This window comes from Sparus aurata, chromosome 12 (genome assembly GCF_900880675.1).
Source record: "Sparus aurata chromosome 12, fSpaAur1.1, whole genome shotgun sequence".
Classification (NCBI taxonomy): domain Eukaryota; kingdom Metazoa; phylum Chordata; class Actinopteri; order Spariformes; family Sparidae; genus Sparus; species Sparus aurata.
The window spans coordinates 11,549,940-11,569,817 of NC_044198.1; the positions used below are offsets into that span (position 1 = coordinate 11,549,940).

At 41.3% G+C, this 19,878-nt stretch overlaps 1 protein-coding gene across 1 annotated transcript in view; it reads right to left on the bottom strand.

Annotated features, from left to right (window-relative positions):
• tnksa (tankyrase, TRF1-interacting ankyrin-related ADP-ribose polymerase a) overlaps positions 1–19,878 on the bottom strand; it is a 99,830-nt gene that overhangs the window by 4,548 nt on the left and 75,404 nt on the right. Inside the window, exons 17-28 of the mRNA XM_030435292.1 lie at positions 13,219–13,438; positions 10,265–10,374; positions 8,301–8,489; positions 7,560–7,640; positions 7,279–7,465; positions 7,104–7,183; positions 4,300–4,420; positions 3,435–3,532; positions 2,516–2,590; positions 1,931–2,036; positions 1,009–1,195; positions 228–384 (exon numbers count right to left, since the gene is read on the bottom strand). Coding sequence (XP_030291152.1) covers positions 228–384; positions 1,009–1,195; positions 1,931–2,036; positions 2,516–2,590; positions 3,435–3,532; positions 4,300–4,420; positions 7,104–7,183; positions 7,279–7,465; positions 7,560–7,640; positions 8,301–8,489; positions 10,265–10,374; positions 13,219–13,438 — 1,611 coding nt within the window. The remainder of the gene's footprint in view (positions 1–227; positions 385–1,008; positions 1,196–1,930; positions 2,037–2,515; positions 2,591–3,434; positions 3,533–4,299; positions 4,421–7,103; positions 7,184–7,278; positions 7,466–7,559; positions 7,641–8,300; positions 8,490–10,264; positions 10,375–13,218; positions 13,439–19,878) is intronic.

The window sequence follows — 19,878 nt, forward strand, 5'->3', positions numbered from 1 at the left end:
TGTGGACAAAGAACAAATCAGAGCAAAACTAAATATCAAACTTATCTCAGCTGCAGTCAGTTCTTTCAAAATTTCTGACATGTCTGTAGTCAAACTGATAAATCAATAGATCTGAAAAAAATTATATATATTTTAGAGAAATCAAGGTTATTTACAGTTATAATACTAATATTACATATTGAAAACGAGTTGGCTTTAGGGGTGTGTGTGTGTGTGTGTACACCCACCTGCTCCCCTCTGTAGATGACATACTCTGCGTACGCCAGTCCGTTGACACTCGGTCGTCCTATAACAGAGTGGTGACCAGGGGGGGCGTGGGCCATTTTCATGGCGCTGAACTGAAGGAAGGACTTGCCCAATGTTACTCTGCAGAACAGCATCTGCCTGGAATGACAAACACACAGGATGCTGCCGTCAGCGGTACCAATGGTCACATATTCGGACGTACACAGACTATATTTCAGATGTCGCACAAATAGTTGTTTAAGTCATACATTTTTACTCAGATTAATAACATGTTACATTAAGTGTCATTGCTTCCAGCACCAACAGTGGTTCTGGTTGTTAATCCCTGTTCTCTCGACCCCTTTTTCCAATTCATACTACTTAATAATAGTATATAAGGTATTCTAATTTTCCATGTGCATATTTTTTTGCAATTATTATACAGAACATCATTGTGCTGTGTCGTGCTAACATTAAATGATGAAGCACCAACAGATTCAGATGAAACTGCGTGCTTGGAAAATAACTGTATAAATAATAATAAAAGTGAGCAAGAAAGCAAAAGATCAAAAGATTTAAAAACATCTTTAAAAGATGTTCCTGATGCTCTGCACCATCATCCAAAAATTTACATATTTTTGCCTCTGCATTGCAAAGTGGGATGATAAAAAACTTCAAAAACTGGTCGGAATCAGTGGTTAGTATGGAATTGAAACACCTGTACAAACTTGTAGTTCTTTTGGCTCAGAACAGTTTTACACCTAAACTAGCGACACGTCTCACCTGTGGCACACGTAGCAGGAGCGGTCTTTGTGGGTGGGGCACCCCGTGCCTCCACCAATCCCGTACACGTACTGGTTGCTTTTAGAGGAGTTCTCAGCAAAATAGATTCCGGCGCCAAACATGCCGCCGATGTAGGCATGTCGCTCGTCGAAGCCCTTGTGGATGATGGCGTTGATGAAGGGAGAACCTGGAAGAAGAAAAAAAACAAACACAAAAACATGACAGAGGACACTGAGTGACTTCCTCTGCTGGCATCAGGACAAACCTTCCAACACATCTTTGTTTGCCTCAGCTTCAAAACATGAAGTATTACATCCTATTCTGGAGCCTCCACTGAAAAAAATCCCCAAATAAAAGCAGCGAATAATAATTGAAAGAGTTGTCGTAAAAACTAGTGTCTCTGATGTTAAGTTTGCATTCATCATCGCTGCAATTAGTACACCTTTCCTTTCATAAGCAGCTCTCTTCTCCAGACAGTGAAGCGCAAACAAATAAAGCACAGATGTATAAAAACTACGCACATAAGGCAGAGAGATCCAGATACTGTTTGACTAAGTGTTATCCTGGGAAATCCATGATCTAAGAGACTTTGAACAGTGTGCGATTTTTTTTTTTTTTTTTTTAGTGCCAGACACACTGTTTCAGGCTTCACAGAAGCCAGACGACTTCCTGGGATTTTCTGCTCTACAGCGTTTAAAGAAACCAAACTCGACTGCAGTCCTTAGAGTTGTGTCCTGACCGATTCCCCGGCAGTTCAACAGCTTTTGAAAATACGCTATATTCAAATGTTGGTAGAGAGGAAAAATTATTGAACGACTCATAAAAAGTGAAAGTATCAAACAACAAGAACTGTTGGACTACTTGATACACAATGTATGACGAGGAAACCCGGCATGCTGAGTGTTACCATGTGTAAAATTACCGTGAAACAGCATTCGCTCGTTGTGATGGTTGTGATTCTCATCTGCAATTTCCTTTTGTCTGTGTGCGTATCTCTCCCGCAGCTTCTTATTCACCACCTTCTGAATCTGCAGTCACAGGGAGGAACAGAGGGAGGGATTAAGAACAAAATAAAGAGAGAAGTGTGTGTGTGTGTGTGTGTGTGTGTGTGTGTGTGTGAGAGACGTGTGCTGTGAATTAAAAATCTAAATCCATTTGACAAAGTGATCCAAAGAACACAAAGCTGATAGCAAAAAGTTAAGTACAAATTTCATAACTATCATATAAAACAGATTTTTTTTTGTAACTGAAGAAGAAGAAAATAAATCCCATTTTCTTGTAACAGAAGCATATCCTAATACCCTGGCTGTGTATTAAGCTGTCTCAGAGATCATATCTTATGTTATCATCCTATCAAGAACTGTATACTTGATTCTTCATTCGGCACTCGTCCCGTCATATTGGTTAACAACAGGCTAACATCAGTCTCAGTTTCTTCAGTAGGCTAACATCAATTACAAACTGTAAGTAGGTCCCTGGTATGTGTGTGTATGTGTTTCATGCACACCTTAATGATGTTATACCGGCTGAAGACTCCACCCGCATTGCCTCCATCACGGTGTTCTCTGATGGTGCTCTGCAGCTGAGGAAAAAATAAACAGAAACCAATCAAAATGACGCACATATGCAAAGAAGGTTAGCTAGAAGGTTAAAATGTGCTGATAAAACAAAATGCAGCTTTTGTAAGTCACGTGAATGTGATTTTTTTTTTTTCACCCTGGGAATGTCGTCATATTCAGAAAAAAAAGTGCAAGCGACATCCAGTGTCCACCTCAATTAACAAGTCAAATGTAGAGACAGTCCAGAGAGACCTCACATCAGTCATTTTCAAGTTCTCCAGTAAAAATCACAGTTTAAACTACCTGTTTAAACGTCTGCTAACATCTGACAGGTCCTCATTAATTTTAAACCCATTCAGACTGCTATCTGCTGTCTCTTTGAATTACTACTTTCAAGAGAAATATAGTAAGGAGAGCAGTACCGCTGATAAGGAGCCTCTTGTATAGAGTATTGTGTCCTTTGCCAGATGGCTGAAATTACTGATGATGGACACGCTCAGATGTAATATTAAGAACCCGCCTACGGAAATCATTCAATAATTTGACCAACCTGCTATAAAGTCACGCAGATAATGAGGTGAAAAATGAGTGTGCTGTATCTGTGCTTGTTAGACAAAAAACAATCAGCACTAGCCAATTTCTTCTTGAGCCGGGCATTGTTAGTCTCCCTGCACTGCCAGCTTAACCATTATGTATTTGTTAATTCTTTTCTGCAGTAGTATTTAGTTTTTATTCTAGTATTTTTTTTCAACCCTCATTGCTTTCTTTCAGTATTTGTATACGCCAGAACACCGGACTATGAGAGAATTATTCTTTATCTCCTGTATAAATGGCGGAATTGACAGTGAAATAGACTTTGATGCATACTTCCTCCTCCACAGACTGGAACTCCTTGTCGTCTGGTGCCAGGTCGATCAGCACGGTGCCCTGGCTGGAGCAGTGGAACGTCAGGTATGGGTTCCCACCTGCAAACACACATTTCGAAAGTGGATCAGGGACAAGATAAGTCAAACAAAGAATGAATGCTGTGCTGACTTTTTTCACAGGAACTCACCTCTGTGTGTTTGCTCTATTACATTAGCATGTTTAAAGGTGCAACATGTAAGAATTTCAGTTGAGAACATTTTTAAAATTAACTGAAATTATTTTTAAAAATGTGAAGAAAAAGCTATTTTGACGTTGTGACAGCTACATTTTGTTAGCATGCTAACCAGCTAGCCCAGGCCTGTCGTGGTCTGAGCAACTACACCTACAGCTTGAAGGGACAAATTAACTCACTAAGTAACTTTTATTTGACCCTTGCAGGAGAATTGCACCTCCTCCCTGATGTCAAAACTCTGCATGAGGAGGGTGTTGAGGGTCTGGTAGGATGACCTATGCCCTCTGAGGGGCTCCAACTTGATAACCATGGCCAAGATCAACCATGCTGGTGCCAGTCTATTTTTATTATCCATGCTTCAGTTACCTACCCAACAAATAACTGCTAAAAGTTCAAACTTACTCAATAAAAGACTGATAAATCCTTTTCAAGAACAACCTGTCAACAATAAAACCCTTCAACTTTCTCAAGAAATATTCTCTGATTGCAGATGGAATGACATGACATGTCATCAAAAGTCAGATTACAGCTCATTAAGTACATCTAAAAACAAACATGCTGGCTAATATAATTTCTACATAACAATTGTGCATCCCGTTATGTATGTGTGTGTGTGTGTGTGTGTTTCCTGACCTTGCTGGCCTCCCAGCAGCCTCTCGATGCCCTTGATGAGTTTGTGTCTGTGACCATAGGCATTGATGCCGATCTCTTTCAGCTCCTCGTGACCCATGTCTGCCAGCACATCCAGAGATATCTGCCCAAAACCACAATGAAGTCATGTGTCAGTCCTGCTCATGGCGGTGTCTGCTGCCAAAAGGATGTTGGTGAAATAACACTTTATAATCATTTTGTGCAGAACTTCTAATTTTGCACTTAGCACAAACATTTACAGTAAGGTCACAGCAGAAGGTCAAGTGACAACTGGGCATCAAAATCGCCACGGATCAATACTGAGTTCACTGATCTAAGACAAACTGAGGAGACAATAGGTTTGACAAATATTAATGAGAGAAAGAAGCAGCACGAGGAAAAGGTCAATGAATGAATGGCAGTAATCAAGCCATTGATATGCAAATTGTTGACGGTGTAGTTTGGCGAGTTTGTTCAGAGAGAGCGGAGATGAGATTCTCCCTGCAGGAAGAGATAACTGGGCTTTTCAGATGCTAACCTTTACCTACTTTCCTGCATGCTGCTGTGATCACGGCTACAGGTTTTAAATCATCACTGCCTAAATACTCTGCCGGGAGATTTAATGACGCAGACGGCGGGCAGAGGGAGGCAAAACAAACTGAAAATGTGTCTGGAACAAAGTTAATACATTTTTAAAAAAGCCTGATTCATTTCAGAAATCACAGCAGAGAGAAAAAAAAAACAAAAAAACTTGAGCTTATTACTTCTGCTGTCTGTATGATCTCTCTAGATCTCTCAGTCTATGTCACACCCAATTCTATCTGAGCATTCAAAAAACTATTAAAATCAGCCTTGTTCTCAGCATCAAGCTGCCGTTTTACAATTTCATCACAGCAGTGAAAAAGGCAGCATCAGAACAATCCACATGGAACATCCAAATAAACAGCTTCTAATCCCCAACGATCTATCAAAACTGTTTGATTCTATCTATAATACTAATAAAACTTAAGATACGATGCAATCATGACATGTTGCCCAGACTGTGGCCAAGTTGTATTGTGGGTAATGTAGGCAACCAGTTTTGAAAAGGAAGAAGAAAGCGTTGAATAAAAAGAACAACATCTCTGGTTCTGCCGTATCGGTATTGATCACTTGTTTTCAAGCCGACGGTGCTAAAAGAGTGCTATGCGGACCAGTGGACTGCTTTTTCAAAAACTGCCACTTACATTACCCACAATGCAACTCACCAACTGAGTGACATCAACTTAGTAATTTTGTCGGATCACACGCAGCCTCCTCCAGAGTCACAGAATATTTTATACAATTTATTTTTTCACATATGCAGCGGTACTCCTCAAGACCTGTAAACACACCTCAGCTTGTCAGGGGAATCTGTTAAGAAAGCCTGCATGTTTCAATACAACTAACGTATCACAAGTGGACGCGTTACGTTACGTTGCTGTATTGATGTTTTCTCCCACCCCTAGAAATAAGAGCCAGTGACTGTATTTTTTGCATAAACACTTCCATTACCTTTATGTTGACAAAGGTTTTCCTCTAATCCTGTTCTACAATAACAAACAAGTCATCAGTAAGGCTTTACAGATGGAACAGGGGGACTCACACAGTTAATACCAGTTTTAAACGATATTGTTATTTCTGCCTAAAGAGTAAAAATGATGGTTTATAACAATTACATGTATTTAATGGACTGATGCTGAACCACTGTATATACCTCTGAGTCCTTGTTTGTGTTACTCTGAGATGAAAATGGACTCTTCCACAAACACCTAGCTGACTCTCACCTCCGTCTCACTATTCCTCTGAATATTAATGACAGCTTGTTTCCCTTTAGGGGCACCGAGAATAAACCCACACACACAAACACTCTGCTCTGCCATCCATGTTTAGCCTTTTGCCCGCTGTCACCTTTCTATTCCTGTCCGTCTGTTTTCTCCTCTTTCTGTCAGCCCATCTCTCTCATTGTCTACATCTGTCTGTCCTTCTATTCTCTCCATCTTTCTCCCCACGCCACTGGTCTCTTCTCCTTCACTTTCTCACACTCTGTCCGTCTGGATCTTTCTTCTGTCTCTCTCTATTGTTGTTTTTGCTGGTGCGTTACGACGAAAGAGGGAGATTCTACAGCCATGCTTGTGGCTCTGTGATGCTGCATTACAACATGCGTCAACCAGGCTGAGGTGTTCTAACAATCACCCATCTTAGTTTAGCGTGCTAGCATCCTAACATTTGCTAAAAAAAAAAAAGCACTAAGCACAAGTTACAGCTCAGGCTCACGGGAGCATAATTAGTTTTGCAGGTATTAAACGTAGCCATAATGAGCCATAAAGTGTTGGAAAAATTACATTTTTTTTATGGGTATAAGATAAAAAAAAAAGAGATCACCAGAGTTATTAGAGTTCATTCTAAGGGGAACGTGGATGTCTGAACCAATTTTTATGACAATCCATCTGTTGTGGATAAATTTCGGTCCGGACTAAAGTTGTGGACCAACACAATGACATTAACATCCCTGGAGTCACGCCGCTAGAAGGGCAAAAAAAACCCACTGATATAGAATAAAACAAAAACAAAGAGAAGGACAGTGACCCCGAGAGATTTAAACCGCAAGACTAAAAGAACGATTGCAAACTTGGATGTTAATATAAGAAAATATGACCTAACAAATATTTCACTTGCACTCTGAATCTCCTTCCAGCTTCTCCCCCCCTCTCTCTCTCCAGTTCTTCACATATTTTGCTCTCATCACTTTTCTCCTCTTCCAGACACACCGAAAACAGCGTGAGTACCTGCTCCCTTTGGAAGATGTCTCTGAGGTGTTCCAGCCCCAGACTCTTCAAGAACTGGTTGATGGTCATGTCGAGCAGAGCTGCGGAGACATAGAGATGTCGGCTGTTAAACACATTCAAACGACATCTGTGACACCTTTGCAGCAGAAAGAACCAGCCTCTGATTCGTACGTACATTCTCCTTCCTTTCTGTCAGATCCAGACGCTCCGTCTGCTGGTCCGGTGGCCCCGCCCACAGTGATGTCACCCAGGGGTGTGGACAGGTTGTCTATGCTGCTGGCTGCTGACAGGCAGGACGGGGAGGGAGAGGGGGAGATGACCACGCCCCCTGTTGCACCTGTACTCACCACACTTGCGCTCACCTGAATGCGGAAGAGAGGAGATTTGGTTTAGTCAGACTTTCATCTATCTATATCTAAACTCATCTATACTTGTATCTAGTGTGTGGACACTCACCACAGTGGCCTGGGGCTTTAAGCAGCTTGGCAGGGCATCTGGCGGCATGGCGTCAATCAGCAGTGCTCTGATGTCATCAGCCTGCCACAGAGAAAGAGACAGACAGAATGAGAAGATGAACGCAGACATGTTTTTTATGTATTGTTACACACATTTCGTTTGGGGGCTTAAATCACAAGTATTTTCTCCCTTAGTAGATCGCTTTATGAAAGTCACCAACAACATTTAGTGGAAACTTATCGAGATATCAGCAATTGAATTGGTTTCAAATAGTTATTTCTCCGACTTTATCCCTGCTAGCCACCCTACTCTAGACTCAACTGGCAACAAATTATGAGTATGGATAATGCTACATGCTAAACTTTTTTTTGGCATTAGCAAAAATGCTTGACAAAGATTGACAATAAATAATGATTAAAATATTCTTTATAGCCAACCAGTCAGCCACCAGGATGTCTTTGTGTTCTAATCCCTAAACTGTAGCAGAGGTGTTGGCTGAAACCGCAAGTTGCAGCGACATAATGTATGTTCAAGCTGCTTGATAGGCAGCCTCATTAGGGTGTAAGAAGTTTGAACTTAGACGTCCGCCATCTCAGTATCTGCAAACTGTCTTCATGATGCTCAACTGTCTGAACAGTTAATCATGACCATGACAGATACTGCAAATTGCTGACTCATAACACTTCTAAGGCTCCTAAAATAACTGTGAACACTGAAACATTTCAAAGAAAGCCTTTGTACCGTTGCCAAGTCCAGCGGCGTCTGCCCCTCCTGGTTCTTCATGGTGGGATCGGCTCCATGGGCCAATAGCAGGGCGCAGAGCTGAGTCCGCCCCTTCTGCGCCGCTTCGTGGAGCGGTGTGAACGCCCACTTATCGGTGGCGTTGACGCATGTGTTGTACTTAATCAACAGGGCGGCTATGTCCACGTGCTAGACAGAGGAGAGGAGGTAGAGGTGAGGAAGAGGAAGGATGTGGCGATGACAGGCACAGAGCGAACGAGACAGAAGATTAAAGAGGAGAGATGTAAAGGAGTGCAGAGGAGAGAGATTAGGAATGAAAGAAGAGGAGGCAAAGAGACACAAGCAATAAAGGCAAATCCACAGGAGCGAATATGTGAAGCCCGCTGATTGACTGATAGAAAAATCGTGATCAGTAATACGTGGGACTCTATGGAACGGAACCTGTGTGAATTATTAACTCCATCATGATGTTGGTTTCCCTTTCCCTCTTTTCCTGTTCTTCTCCCTCATCTCCCGTCTCCGCCTCTTGTCTTAGCGTCAAACACAATGTAGCTTGGTTCTGAGTACCAGTGGGGAGGGGACGACGCTAAAATGTGTGTATGCGAGTGTGTGTCTCCATAACGCAGAGCTCATCCAATTTTCATCCGAACATGTGTTTCATGACTCTTTCAGTAGCAAAATGTTGTCGAGCTATACGGAAAAATGTGACGGAGGGAGAACCGAGGACTCAAGATGAAGGGAATACTACGAGCGCGTGCTTTATGATCGTAACAATCATTTCAATGGGAAAAATACTGTCTCGCATCACAAACAGAATGTTAAGTATCTGCAGGGATGAGAAAAGCAAGAAGCAGCATTTTTTTCTCAATCCCCATTGGCATTAAAAAGACAGTTCAACCCAAGATCCAAGATGAATAGTTTTCCTCTTACCTGTAGTGCTGCTTATCCATCTGGATTGTTTTTGTGTGAGTAGCTGAGTTTGGGGGATATCGTAGAGACGTCTGCTCATCTCTCAGGTACAATGCAATGGTGCTCAAAGAGTGAACCAAACACATTTCAAAAACTCAACAGCAGCGTCTCTTTCCACAAATCAACAGCCGCTTACTCAAGATAATCCACAGAGCTCGTTGTGAGCAGTTTCATGAAGGAACTATTTTCTTTCTACTGAACTAAACCCCATGGACAAAAGGCTAGCTAAGTAAGCTAACTAAGCTGTCTTAATTTACAGGACAGCTGAGGAGGACGCCAATTCATGTAAACACCAGGCGCTAAAGATTTACGCTCCCTTCTGCGCAGAGGGAAAATAGTTCTGACACAAAAGTGCTCACAAAAAGGAGTGTCGATTATCTTGAGTAACCAGGTCATGATTTCTGGAAAGAGAGATTGATGTTGAGGTTTTATCATGCATCTTTTTGAGCTCTGAGTGCCATCATATTCCAGAGAGGGTTGATATCTCCACACCTCAGTAACTCACACCAAAACTATCTAGATGTATAAGTAGCACTACAGGTAAGACGAAAAACGTTATTTTTGAATTGGGATGAAATGTCCCTTTAACATGGATGTATAGGAAAAATGAGGCACAACTAGCAGCTTTAGCTTGAAGGATAGTACTACAATCAAATGTTCCCAGGTGGTGTTTTTTTCAAATTGCTCGTTTTGTCTCATAAATAGTCCCGAACAAACAAGTATTCAATAAAAAATTATACCTTTCAATTAATAATTTATGAAGAAATGTGCCAAATCTTCATTTCAAGCATCTAGAAGAAGTGAGTGTCTTCAAGACTTTGGATCACACAATACCTTAAACTGTGCCGGCACTAAATTGAAGAGTTCATACTTAAACAACATTCAGGTTTCATCCTAAATTCTATATAAGATCAACAGATAGCAAACAGAGTAAGAGCGACATGGGTGAAAATGACTTGTGAACTGATCTCAGGTCTGCAGCTTGTGTGTCTTACCCCGTATGAAGCAGCATTGTGTAGCGGTATCAGCCCTCCTTTGTCCTGCGCGTTCACATCGGCTCCATGTTCCAACAGATACTCTGCTACCTCCAAGTTGTTGTAGCCAGCTGGCGAGCGACGCGGGGGTTCAGGTCGTAATGGAAAACAAAGCAGGGCGGAAAATAAAAGATGACGGAGGAGAGATCGATGGAGAGAAAGAGGATGAACAAAAAAGATAGTCAGGTAATAAGAGAGGGGGAAATAAAGGGAGAGGGACAGAAAGACATGTCAGCCTTCATCAGCTGCAGCGTGACAGCGTATAATCATCTTTTCTTTTTCACAAGCAGAGTACATGAAGGCAGAGGGTGCGTGGGTGTGTGTCTAAGTGGTCAGATCTTTGAAGAATCACAGACCTTCACAATGTTTTTCAGCAGTTCCTTAACTTTAAAAAGTGCCTGTCATGCCTCAAAACATTTTCTAATTAAAATGTTCCCAATTCATCGTACGGGCGCTCGCCCGCTCATGTCGAAAAAAACACTGAGGATGATTACATGGAGAAAACACCAGAGGCACGACATAAAGCAGTCTGAGAGAAAAGCAAAGGCATTCAACCATGACGACACCGGTTCAATACCTGAATCGTGACAACAGGTTTTTTTCTGCTGTGAGACGACTTGTTTAACGATGAGGACTCGATGCTTTACCCTCACCTGACCTCACAGGTAATCTTTACGTTATTCATGTCAGAGTTTGAGCTCATCAGTTTATGAGAGTCTTGATCAGCATGAGGATAAAAAATAAATATTGACCCTGCAATTTGAGGCGAGGTTTGAAGGGATTTGTGCACGGTGTTTACGCCTGTGAGCTGCTGTTTCTCTCTTCTTATCTCCGAGGCTGATGTTATCTCGACTGCAGACCCGAATAAATACACGAGTCTGTGTTTGCAGCTGCAGTATCTCTGCCATCTCTGCAACTTCATGAAGTTTGTAAAGGATCCAACATTGTTACATTACATCATAACTGCTAGTTTAATATTTATAATAAACTGTGATAAAAATGCTCTTGGTAATTTATGATAAATTTGGATTTATTATTTACATTTTTACCAGCCCAATACCCCCTAAACCTCTATCCTTCGGTCTGCATGGCTGGACACGTTCAACGAGAGAAAAAAGGCTGAACTTTCCCTTTAGAAATGATAAAATGTGGTGATCAGCTGGAACATACAACATTTTCTTTTACAACTTAATTACATTAAGTGAGAGCACACCATCTTTCCCCACTCCCCGTCTACTCACGGCTGAGTCATCTCTCATTCACAAGAAATTACAATACTTGACGACTTGTTTTTTTTTGCCCCAGACAGAAAATTAGCTGCACGTCTGGAGCTTATTCAAAAGGCTGCTGCCCAGCTTCTTAACAACGAGTAGGAGAAGAGAACATCTGGCTCGCTTTAGAATTGATTTGAACATCCTGCAGATAACTGTGAAGGCGCTGTCTGTTATATTCTGTTATATATACCTCCCAGTTACGTTTTAGACGTTCCACTCTGAGCCACAACATAATCTGAGACTATCTTACTATGTCGACACTGTTACACCGTTTTTATTATAATTTATTCTGTTCCATTTTTGAATATATTTTTAATGTTATTACTATTCTCTCCTACTGTGTTACCTCTAGTGGGGTTTTTTTTTGTAAAACTGAAATTATGTATCATTATAATTAACTGCCTCCAAGTAAAACTGTGTTACTTGAACAAACACTAATAACTTGTTAACGATTCATAGAGAACGAATAAGCTACTTTGTTCATGAAACTTGTACTCACCATAGAACCACAGGCTCTGTTACTATTTCCACTTTTACAGCAAAATTAGCTTGTATACTGAATGCTGTTATCTATCTTTTTCATCTGGGTAAACCCACTTAAAATAGTTTAAATACATTTTCATTGCCAGGAGAAGAGTTTGCCTTTCTGTTTGTTTTTTCTTGTTTGTCCCATTCATTATGCCCACATGTAACGCAAAAAAGCAGATCATGTACCTCGTCAGATCTGTAAGATGTTAAAACGTGTTTTAATCAGAAACCATATGAATCTGACACACAGTTTTTTTTCCAGAGCTGATGATGGAAGCAGCTAAGGAGGGAGACATCTCTGTTGAGAGCTGCACATGTGGCATAGTGATTAGGCAGCTGACAAGGCGTAGTGGCACAGAAGTCACAGTGGTTCATTTCTCAACATCTTTAATTAAGTTTGTCTTTCAAACTCAGTGCCAATTGAACGATCTGCCTGATCTGGCAGTGTCCTTAACTTTAATGAATGAACGTCATAGCATCGCACCTGACAAGAGGGCCACAATTAGCGCATCCACCCGGGCGTTATGTTTTCATCAGAGCTGATGGGAGCTGGAGATGATAAATACCTATGACTTGGGAGATTTTACCCGTTCACATTCAAAACAAAAGCCGGATGTTAGTAGGTGTTCATGGGTTTTCTGTCCAGTGTGAAAGTGGTATCGGTCAACGATTACATAACCCTGTCCGGTGGCGACACTGAAGAGCTCATATTTACTGACCTGTGAACCAAGTGTGGTTTAAGACCAGCCAACTGAGTGACGCTAAGCCGTACGCTCAATGATAACCGTTATGAAAAATGTTGTCCCAGCCTGCCTGTCTCTCACCAAAGTCTTTCTGTCCTCCAGACGTTAGCTGTCTGGATTGCGTTCATTGCCTCGTTCTTGGCACTGCGCTGAGCCAATATCCCAGGAGGTCGGCTGTTTCTGGGAAAGCTGCGGCCAGAGTGATTGGCACCGGCAGATAGAATGTGTCCAAAGTCGCTTAAATCCGGCAAACTTCAGCCGAACAGTGACTAAAAACCTCTGGCTTTATCCTTGGTTTTAGTGTGTCTGCAAAGAATTCAATGGGGTGTGTACTAAAAGTGACATGTGAATGTGTGCATGTGTGTGTTACCTGCGAGGTGCAGAGGTGTTGAGTTGCGTCCCTGCGTATCCCGACAGTTGATGTTGTCGGGGCTACATAACTTCTGCACCCGGGCCAGGCAGCCTTTTTTGGCGGCGTCCAGCAGCGCGGCGTCTCCTCTCAGCAGGTCTTGGATGTCGGTGTCCCCGTCCTTCACCAGGTCCAGAGGCGTGTTCCCGTCTCGGTTCTTCTTGGTGGGGTCCGCCCCGTGCTGGAGGAGAAAAATGTGAGAAAATGGTGAAAAAATTTTGATTAGAATTTCCCTAAACCCAAGGTGATGTCCTCGAATGTCTTGGTTGTCCACAACCCAAAGATATTCAGTTTATTGTCACAAGAGGAGTAGAAAACATAAAAATATTCAAATTTGAGAAGCTTCAGAGAATTTTGATTCATCCACAAACATTGAGATATGTTTAAGGGAATGTTTATCCTACAGAAACAGTACACAGAAATCCTTAAGGTAAATCGTGTTTTTAAATCGAAATGCAGAACTAAAACCATCTTAACAGAGACTCGATTTAATGACTCAATGTTGGCCCACAACTTGATTTTTAGAAAATATCAGCCCTCGAAATCCCTTATCGTTTAAAACCCCGCAGGAAGCGTTCCACTCAGACGAACGCAGAAACGATGACAAGTGACGAGTGGGAAGTGGATGAAGGTAATTCACCGGAGAGAAGAAGAGAGGGAGAGACGAAAGGGAGGTGAGGACAGGACAGCCAGTGAAGTGGAAAACACCACATACCCCGGAGACGGGGGGGGGGGAGCAGACATTTTCATCGCTCAACTGTCTCCTAGGTTACGGTTTAACTTGTCATTTCATTGTAGGTTTTGAAATCCGCTCATTAAAATTTGATATTGTGGGACCACTCCCCTGAGTATCCACTGCTGCTGGCCTGAAAATGTCCATAACACATCTCTCATGGCTTTATTGCCTTTCCCAAAGTTTTTTTTTTTTTTTTTCAAACTATGCATGTTAGGATTTTCCTGCCCTACTTCGACATTTCTATTATCTTCTTGCTGCTGATGTAATCACATTCTCACTGTAATTTATTCTCTATCTAGGAAAATTAGAATAGAAACCCATATAAGTTATAATTGGGACATTTCCATACGAGTAAATGTCGGTTTTGTTGGATTCAGTCTATATTTAGCTCATGACACTTTGTAGTGTAGTGAAACACTTTAGAGCCTGTAAACTCTCTCTTGTGAACAGTCGTCTGGCTCGTAAGAGGTAACGCATTTTACACTTTTGATCCATTTATAAACACAGTAATGAGTCTGCCAGTATGATAGCAGCTCTGTGAAGCTGTACTTGGGCACAGTGGTGCTTAGATCTGATTGAGCCTCATTTCTAACATGCAGATTCTAAGAAGGTGAAGTTTTTGCCAGCTTTGCTTTCCTATTTTAGCATGTTAGAATGTGAAAATTTGTTAATTGGCAGTAAGTTAGCACTAGAGTCAAGCTGAGGCTGATATCTATTTTTTAAAGGTCACAAATGACAGTTACTTTCATCGGCCATAAATCTGTTGTTTTTTTCTCAATTTATCAAATAGTTAGAAAATCTTGGCAGCTGGCGTATTTTGTCATACAATTACTGAAGAAGTTGAAAGATGGACCTGATTGTGGTGCTGGATGAAAAGTTAAAGCTGCTGTTAGTTATATATTCGTATTAAAATAAATGTTAAATCGTTCTATATTACAACAAAACGACTATAAACCTTTCCACAGATGTTGAGATATTTCTCTAAGAACCGAAAATGTAAGCCTCCTTCTAACGCTGGAGGAAAATTCAGGCATCAAAAAAGGGCATTAGGATTCATCATCTGGACTTTATGACCAAAGCGGAGCAATGACCAACTAACATACATGGCTAGAACCACAAGCAGAGCTAGAAACTAGAAAGATACTTGCATAAGCTGAAATCTCATCAACAGAAACGCTAATGCAAAAAGATTTCACGCTGTTTGACTGAAAGTTGGTCTCCTGCAAGCAGATAACACATCAAGCCAAAGATCAGAATTCATGCGAGCTTGCACATTTCTAACAAGTGCTAACAAGATAGGTTGTTCTGTAATCCCAGAGAACTTCATTATGTTCTCGCACTCTCAAAAAGAATGCTAATACGCGTTTTGTGCGTCTCACAAGATGTGCAGAATATCAGAGTACTGGAAGTGAGTGCAGCAGTTTTGTTTCGGGCACAAATCCAACACAGAAAAGGGACAATAGAAAGTTGACAACAAACAGAGGAGACAAAGGAACTCTGGAATAGTTTATTCAAAATAGGGAGAACAGTTAGATCCCGAGGCCGTGGCAGATTAACACCAGAGTATGGGAACACGTTGTTATTTTGTGTGCATGCCTGTGTTATAAAGGGGAAATGAGGGCGCTGCCATGTGTAAGCAGGAATCACAAACATAAGCTTCAAATCTGACTAAAATTTGCAAGGATTTTCCAACCATAGTGGAAAAATGCCAAACCTTCCCACCACCTTGAGCAATCGATCATCTGCCTGCGTTTCTAACCTCTGCCTCAGGACCTCTTATGGCAACCATCAGATAAGTGAGAGGATGGCCTGAGGGGAGCTGCTGTATCGCCGAACTCCAGGACTGTTTGGAGAGCACCGACTGGGATTTATCTGCACATGAGGCTGCACATACTGACAGTGTGGAATATGTTTCATGTGCTGCTACGACAAAGCTAACGACAGGGGGAACAGCCGCCAAGGTTTGCTGAATGAAACAACAAAAAATAACAACAAAGAACGACTGCTTTGCACTCAAAGGTAAGTCCATCATTGATGTTACACTAAACGAGGATGAACAATCACTTGTGATAAAACTCCCACAAAGATAAGAGAGCCTTTTGTTGGATGAACACAAACAAAGCTGCTGAGGCAGATGGTGTTCTTGGACACGTGCTGAAGTCCTGAGCTGACCGGGCTTCATGAGCATCATTAACATCTCACCGAGTCAAGTTACCAACAACAGACGCAAATTAAAAGCAAAAAGCAAAAGAAATATATTAAGGGAGACTTGTTGTGCTTTTTAAGTTGTGTCCTTTCCTTCAGTGTTCATACATGTTATTGTGCATGTAAAAGATCTTGAAAGTAAAAAAAAATAAAGAACTAAGTCCGTGCCAACAGAAGCTCCACTCTCCCACAGAAAACACTGCTCCTGAAACGCCTCGTCAGTAGTCTCGCCTTTAATTCTGTGACTTTGTGATCACACTACGTCACCATGTCACAAATATAACATATATATATATTCACATAATTCATGCCTAGAAGCTAGTTTGGCTAGTTTCTGCTCTATTGTTGTTAGCGATGCTGGCTCAGGCGTGTGTGATCTGACAAATCAGAGCAGATTTGGTACTCGGGAGGAGGAACTTAAAGAGACAGGAGCTAGAACAGGGCATTTCAGACAGAGTGGGTATACAGAGCTGCAGCACTGGACAGTATGAGAATACTTATGTGTTCATTAATCATCTGTAATCTAATGCCAACACAATTGACCAATAGTCTGTACAAGTATTGACCTTTGGCCCTCACCCTCATAATCACAAAGTGATTTAAGAAGAGGAGCCCTCTTTCCCCCCCGAGTGTGGATCAATATTAATTTGCCATTGGGGCAATCAGGTCAACATACTATGTAATAGAATTCTAAATAAGGATTTTAAAACCAGTAGTCACTTTTAAAAGAGATCCGTGAACCCAATGAGGCTAACATGGTTAAATAAAGGTAAATCAATAACATAAAACATTAATATTCTTAGTGAGGTAGCCTCCATAAACTCAATAATTTGGAACCCAAAGCACTAACGTGAAGCTGCAGACCAGACTCACATCAGGGTTGGAAACAGCCCTCTTCATCTGTAACTCCAAACACCAGAGCAACACCCAGCTGAGTACTGAGGTCTCTTCTCACTTTTTTTTTTTTTTTTTTTAAACAAGACTGCATGCTGGGAATTAGGTTTTAAAGCGAAGACTTGAAGAACATTTAAAAAAAAACAACTCTCTGCTCCCGAACAGATGTGAACGACCTTCACTGTAGTTATGTCAACATGCAGCACAACAGTATAGTAGTGAAATGTGCCGACTGCAGACAGTCAGTGTAGGGCTGCAGTCGGTGGTCTATTCATTAAGATAAATCTAATTACATTTTTAATGACTTCTGGCTTTGCTCATCAAAACTCCCCAGAGTCAGAGGTGACATCTTCCAATTGCTTGTTTTGTTTTTTGGCACCAACAACCTCAAAGATGTTGAAGTAATTACAGTCAGGTGTGAATCCATATGCTGCACAAAGTTTACTAGAATTGGCAGAAAATGCTAATTAATGTGTATTTCTAATCCACGACTGCGATTTATTAGGTGTTGGGCACAACAAGATAAAGAGTTCGTGGCACCAACTTTCCAGCCAGGTGCCATTAAACCACTGCAGAAGAAGTGGGTGTAACAAAACGATGTGGTTCAACGAACATTAGACAAACCTCAGGCGGTTGAAACCGATGTGGAAAACATGATGAAAGTATGGAATTTATGTTTAATTAACATATTGGGTTAGCTTCTCCTCATCTTTGTTGCGTCCTGTTCTTACTGATACACCAACCTCTCCTAGCTTGCTCTAGGAAATCACTTCTACGGACTCAACCAAAACAAAGCCAGTGCATGTTTGTACCCGGGTTCCTCTGTACAGCTGCACAGTCAGAATAAGAAATTGCTTTTTCCCCAGAGCTGTCACTTTCCTTCACACTGCCCTCCCCCCCAACCAAACCCCCCGACCACAACTGTCAACCCAGCAGCTCCACCTCACCACCACCACATCCGCACACACTCAGTGCATCATCGCGCTTTTACTTTGGTTCCACTAAGCCTGACCTTGTCAATCTCACAATCACACTGACCATGAGCAATATTCTTCTGCCTCTCACTATCCTCATACAAGCCTCGTTTGGAAACCTTTTAAGTCTTTACCACATTCTGTGTTTGTAAGTATTTAAAATGGTGTTATACGCTTGTTTCATTTTCTTCAGTGCATTTGGTAGAGATTGCTCCAAACCTGATCTCACTGTGCAACGGTAAAGGAATTTTAATTCTAAGTCTCGAAGCAACACATTATCCCCGCAGCGGATGTGTGCCTGCTTCGCCGCGTGCGTTCATGTGCATGAACTGAACAGTGTTGATCTAATAATAATTTATGCCGCGCCATATGGCAACAACACAGCGTTGCTGGAGCCTTGTCTGGAGGTGATTATGATAGGAACAACAAAATCACATTCAGCTGCAAAACTGCGACATTTCACAGGACTCATTTAGACTACGAGACGTGACAACCAGGTATCACACTGCAGATATTTTCAGCCCTGTAGTCTGATTGGTCAGTTTATCCCAGAGAGCATGACACATTATAGCTTCTATTGCGTCTGATGGGCCAATTTCTGGACTCTTAACGACTTTTACTTCAGATCTCTACTGTTGATTTGTACACACTGAGCAGCACACAATATTCACTGGACACACAGAGCATTAAATGGCAGGGCAGTTGTCTGAGACTTAGAAATGTCTTGTCATGTCTTGTAAATACTTTCCTCTGAAGTTGTATGTAGAGGAGGGTAAGAGAGGTTAGGGTTAAAGCCACATCAAGAAAATGGCTGCAGAATGCCAATGTTTGAATCCTGCAGACTTCAACATACCATGAAGTCCTGCATGGTATCTGCATCAGCATGCTAATGTTAGCAGATGTGGCTGGTGTGGTGTTTAATGCCAAACAGACAATAGAAATAATACATGTTATATACGTGAGCATTCTCTGGACACTTCCCTACTGTGGTTTTATTTTATTTTTATTTTAATGTTTATTTAACAGGGACGATACATACAACATTGCCACAGAAAATGGGAAAATGTGATGCATATAAGATGTCTAGATTCAGCTAATTTGCAGTCTTTGTCCCTGGTCAGGCTTTAGAATAGAATACATTATTCTGAATACAATAAATGCAATTATACAAAGGCAGTGGATAATACAGTGAATAGGTACAAATAAATACAGCTGCAGTTATACATTTCAGATTAAAACACAGGTTAAATTTTGGCATTAAACATAGAATAAAGTACTTTATGGACAATGACTTGAGAGAAGTTAATGTTCACATGTTCTGCTGCTGTTTAGAAACTGCTCCTTTAGAAGCAGATATTATCAAGCATGCAACTAACAATTAATATCTTCAACAAGCTTAATCCTGGAGGCATTAATGCAAATTTTACATACTGTTAGGCTACTGTTAATATCCAAAATCGCAATATTGTGACATGACATGGCAGACGACATGTAGCCTCATTCAAATCCGTTGGCTCACCATTCTTTTTAAATACCCCAAATATTGCCAAACTGGTGAGCAGGCGTTCTTTTTAGAAGCTAAGGCCTGCATGTCTGTATGTTAAAGCACTCCATGCATACTGCTACATCAGGCCAATTGACCTCCGCCAGCCCAGTCTCATTCTGACACTGTCAAATATCAATGCATGTAGTGTGAGCTGTCACAACACCAATGTTCTTTTTCAAAATAAAAGCCCTACAAAGCCATAACATCTGTTTGATATTTGATATTGGGAAACATATTGCAAATGAATCTAACACTGGCCCAAGCCT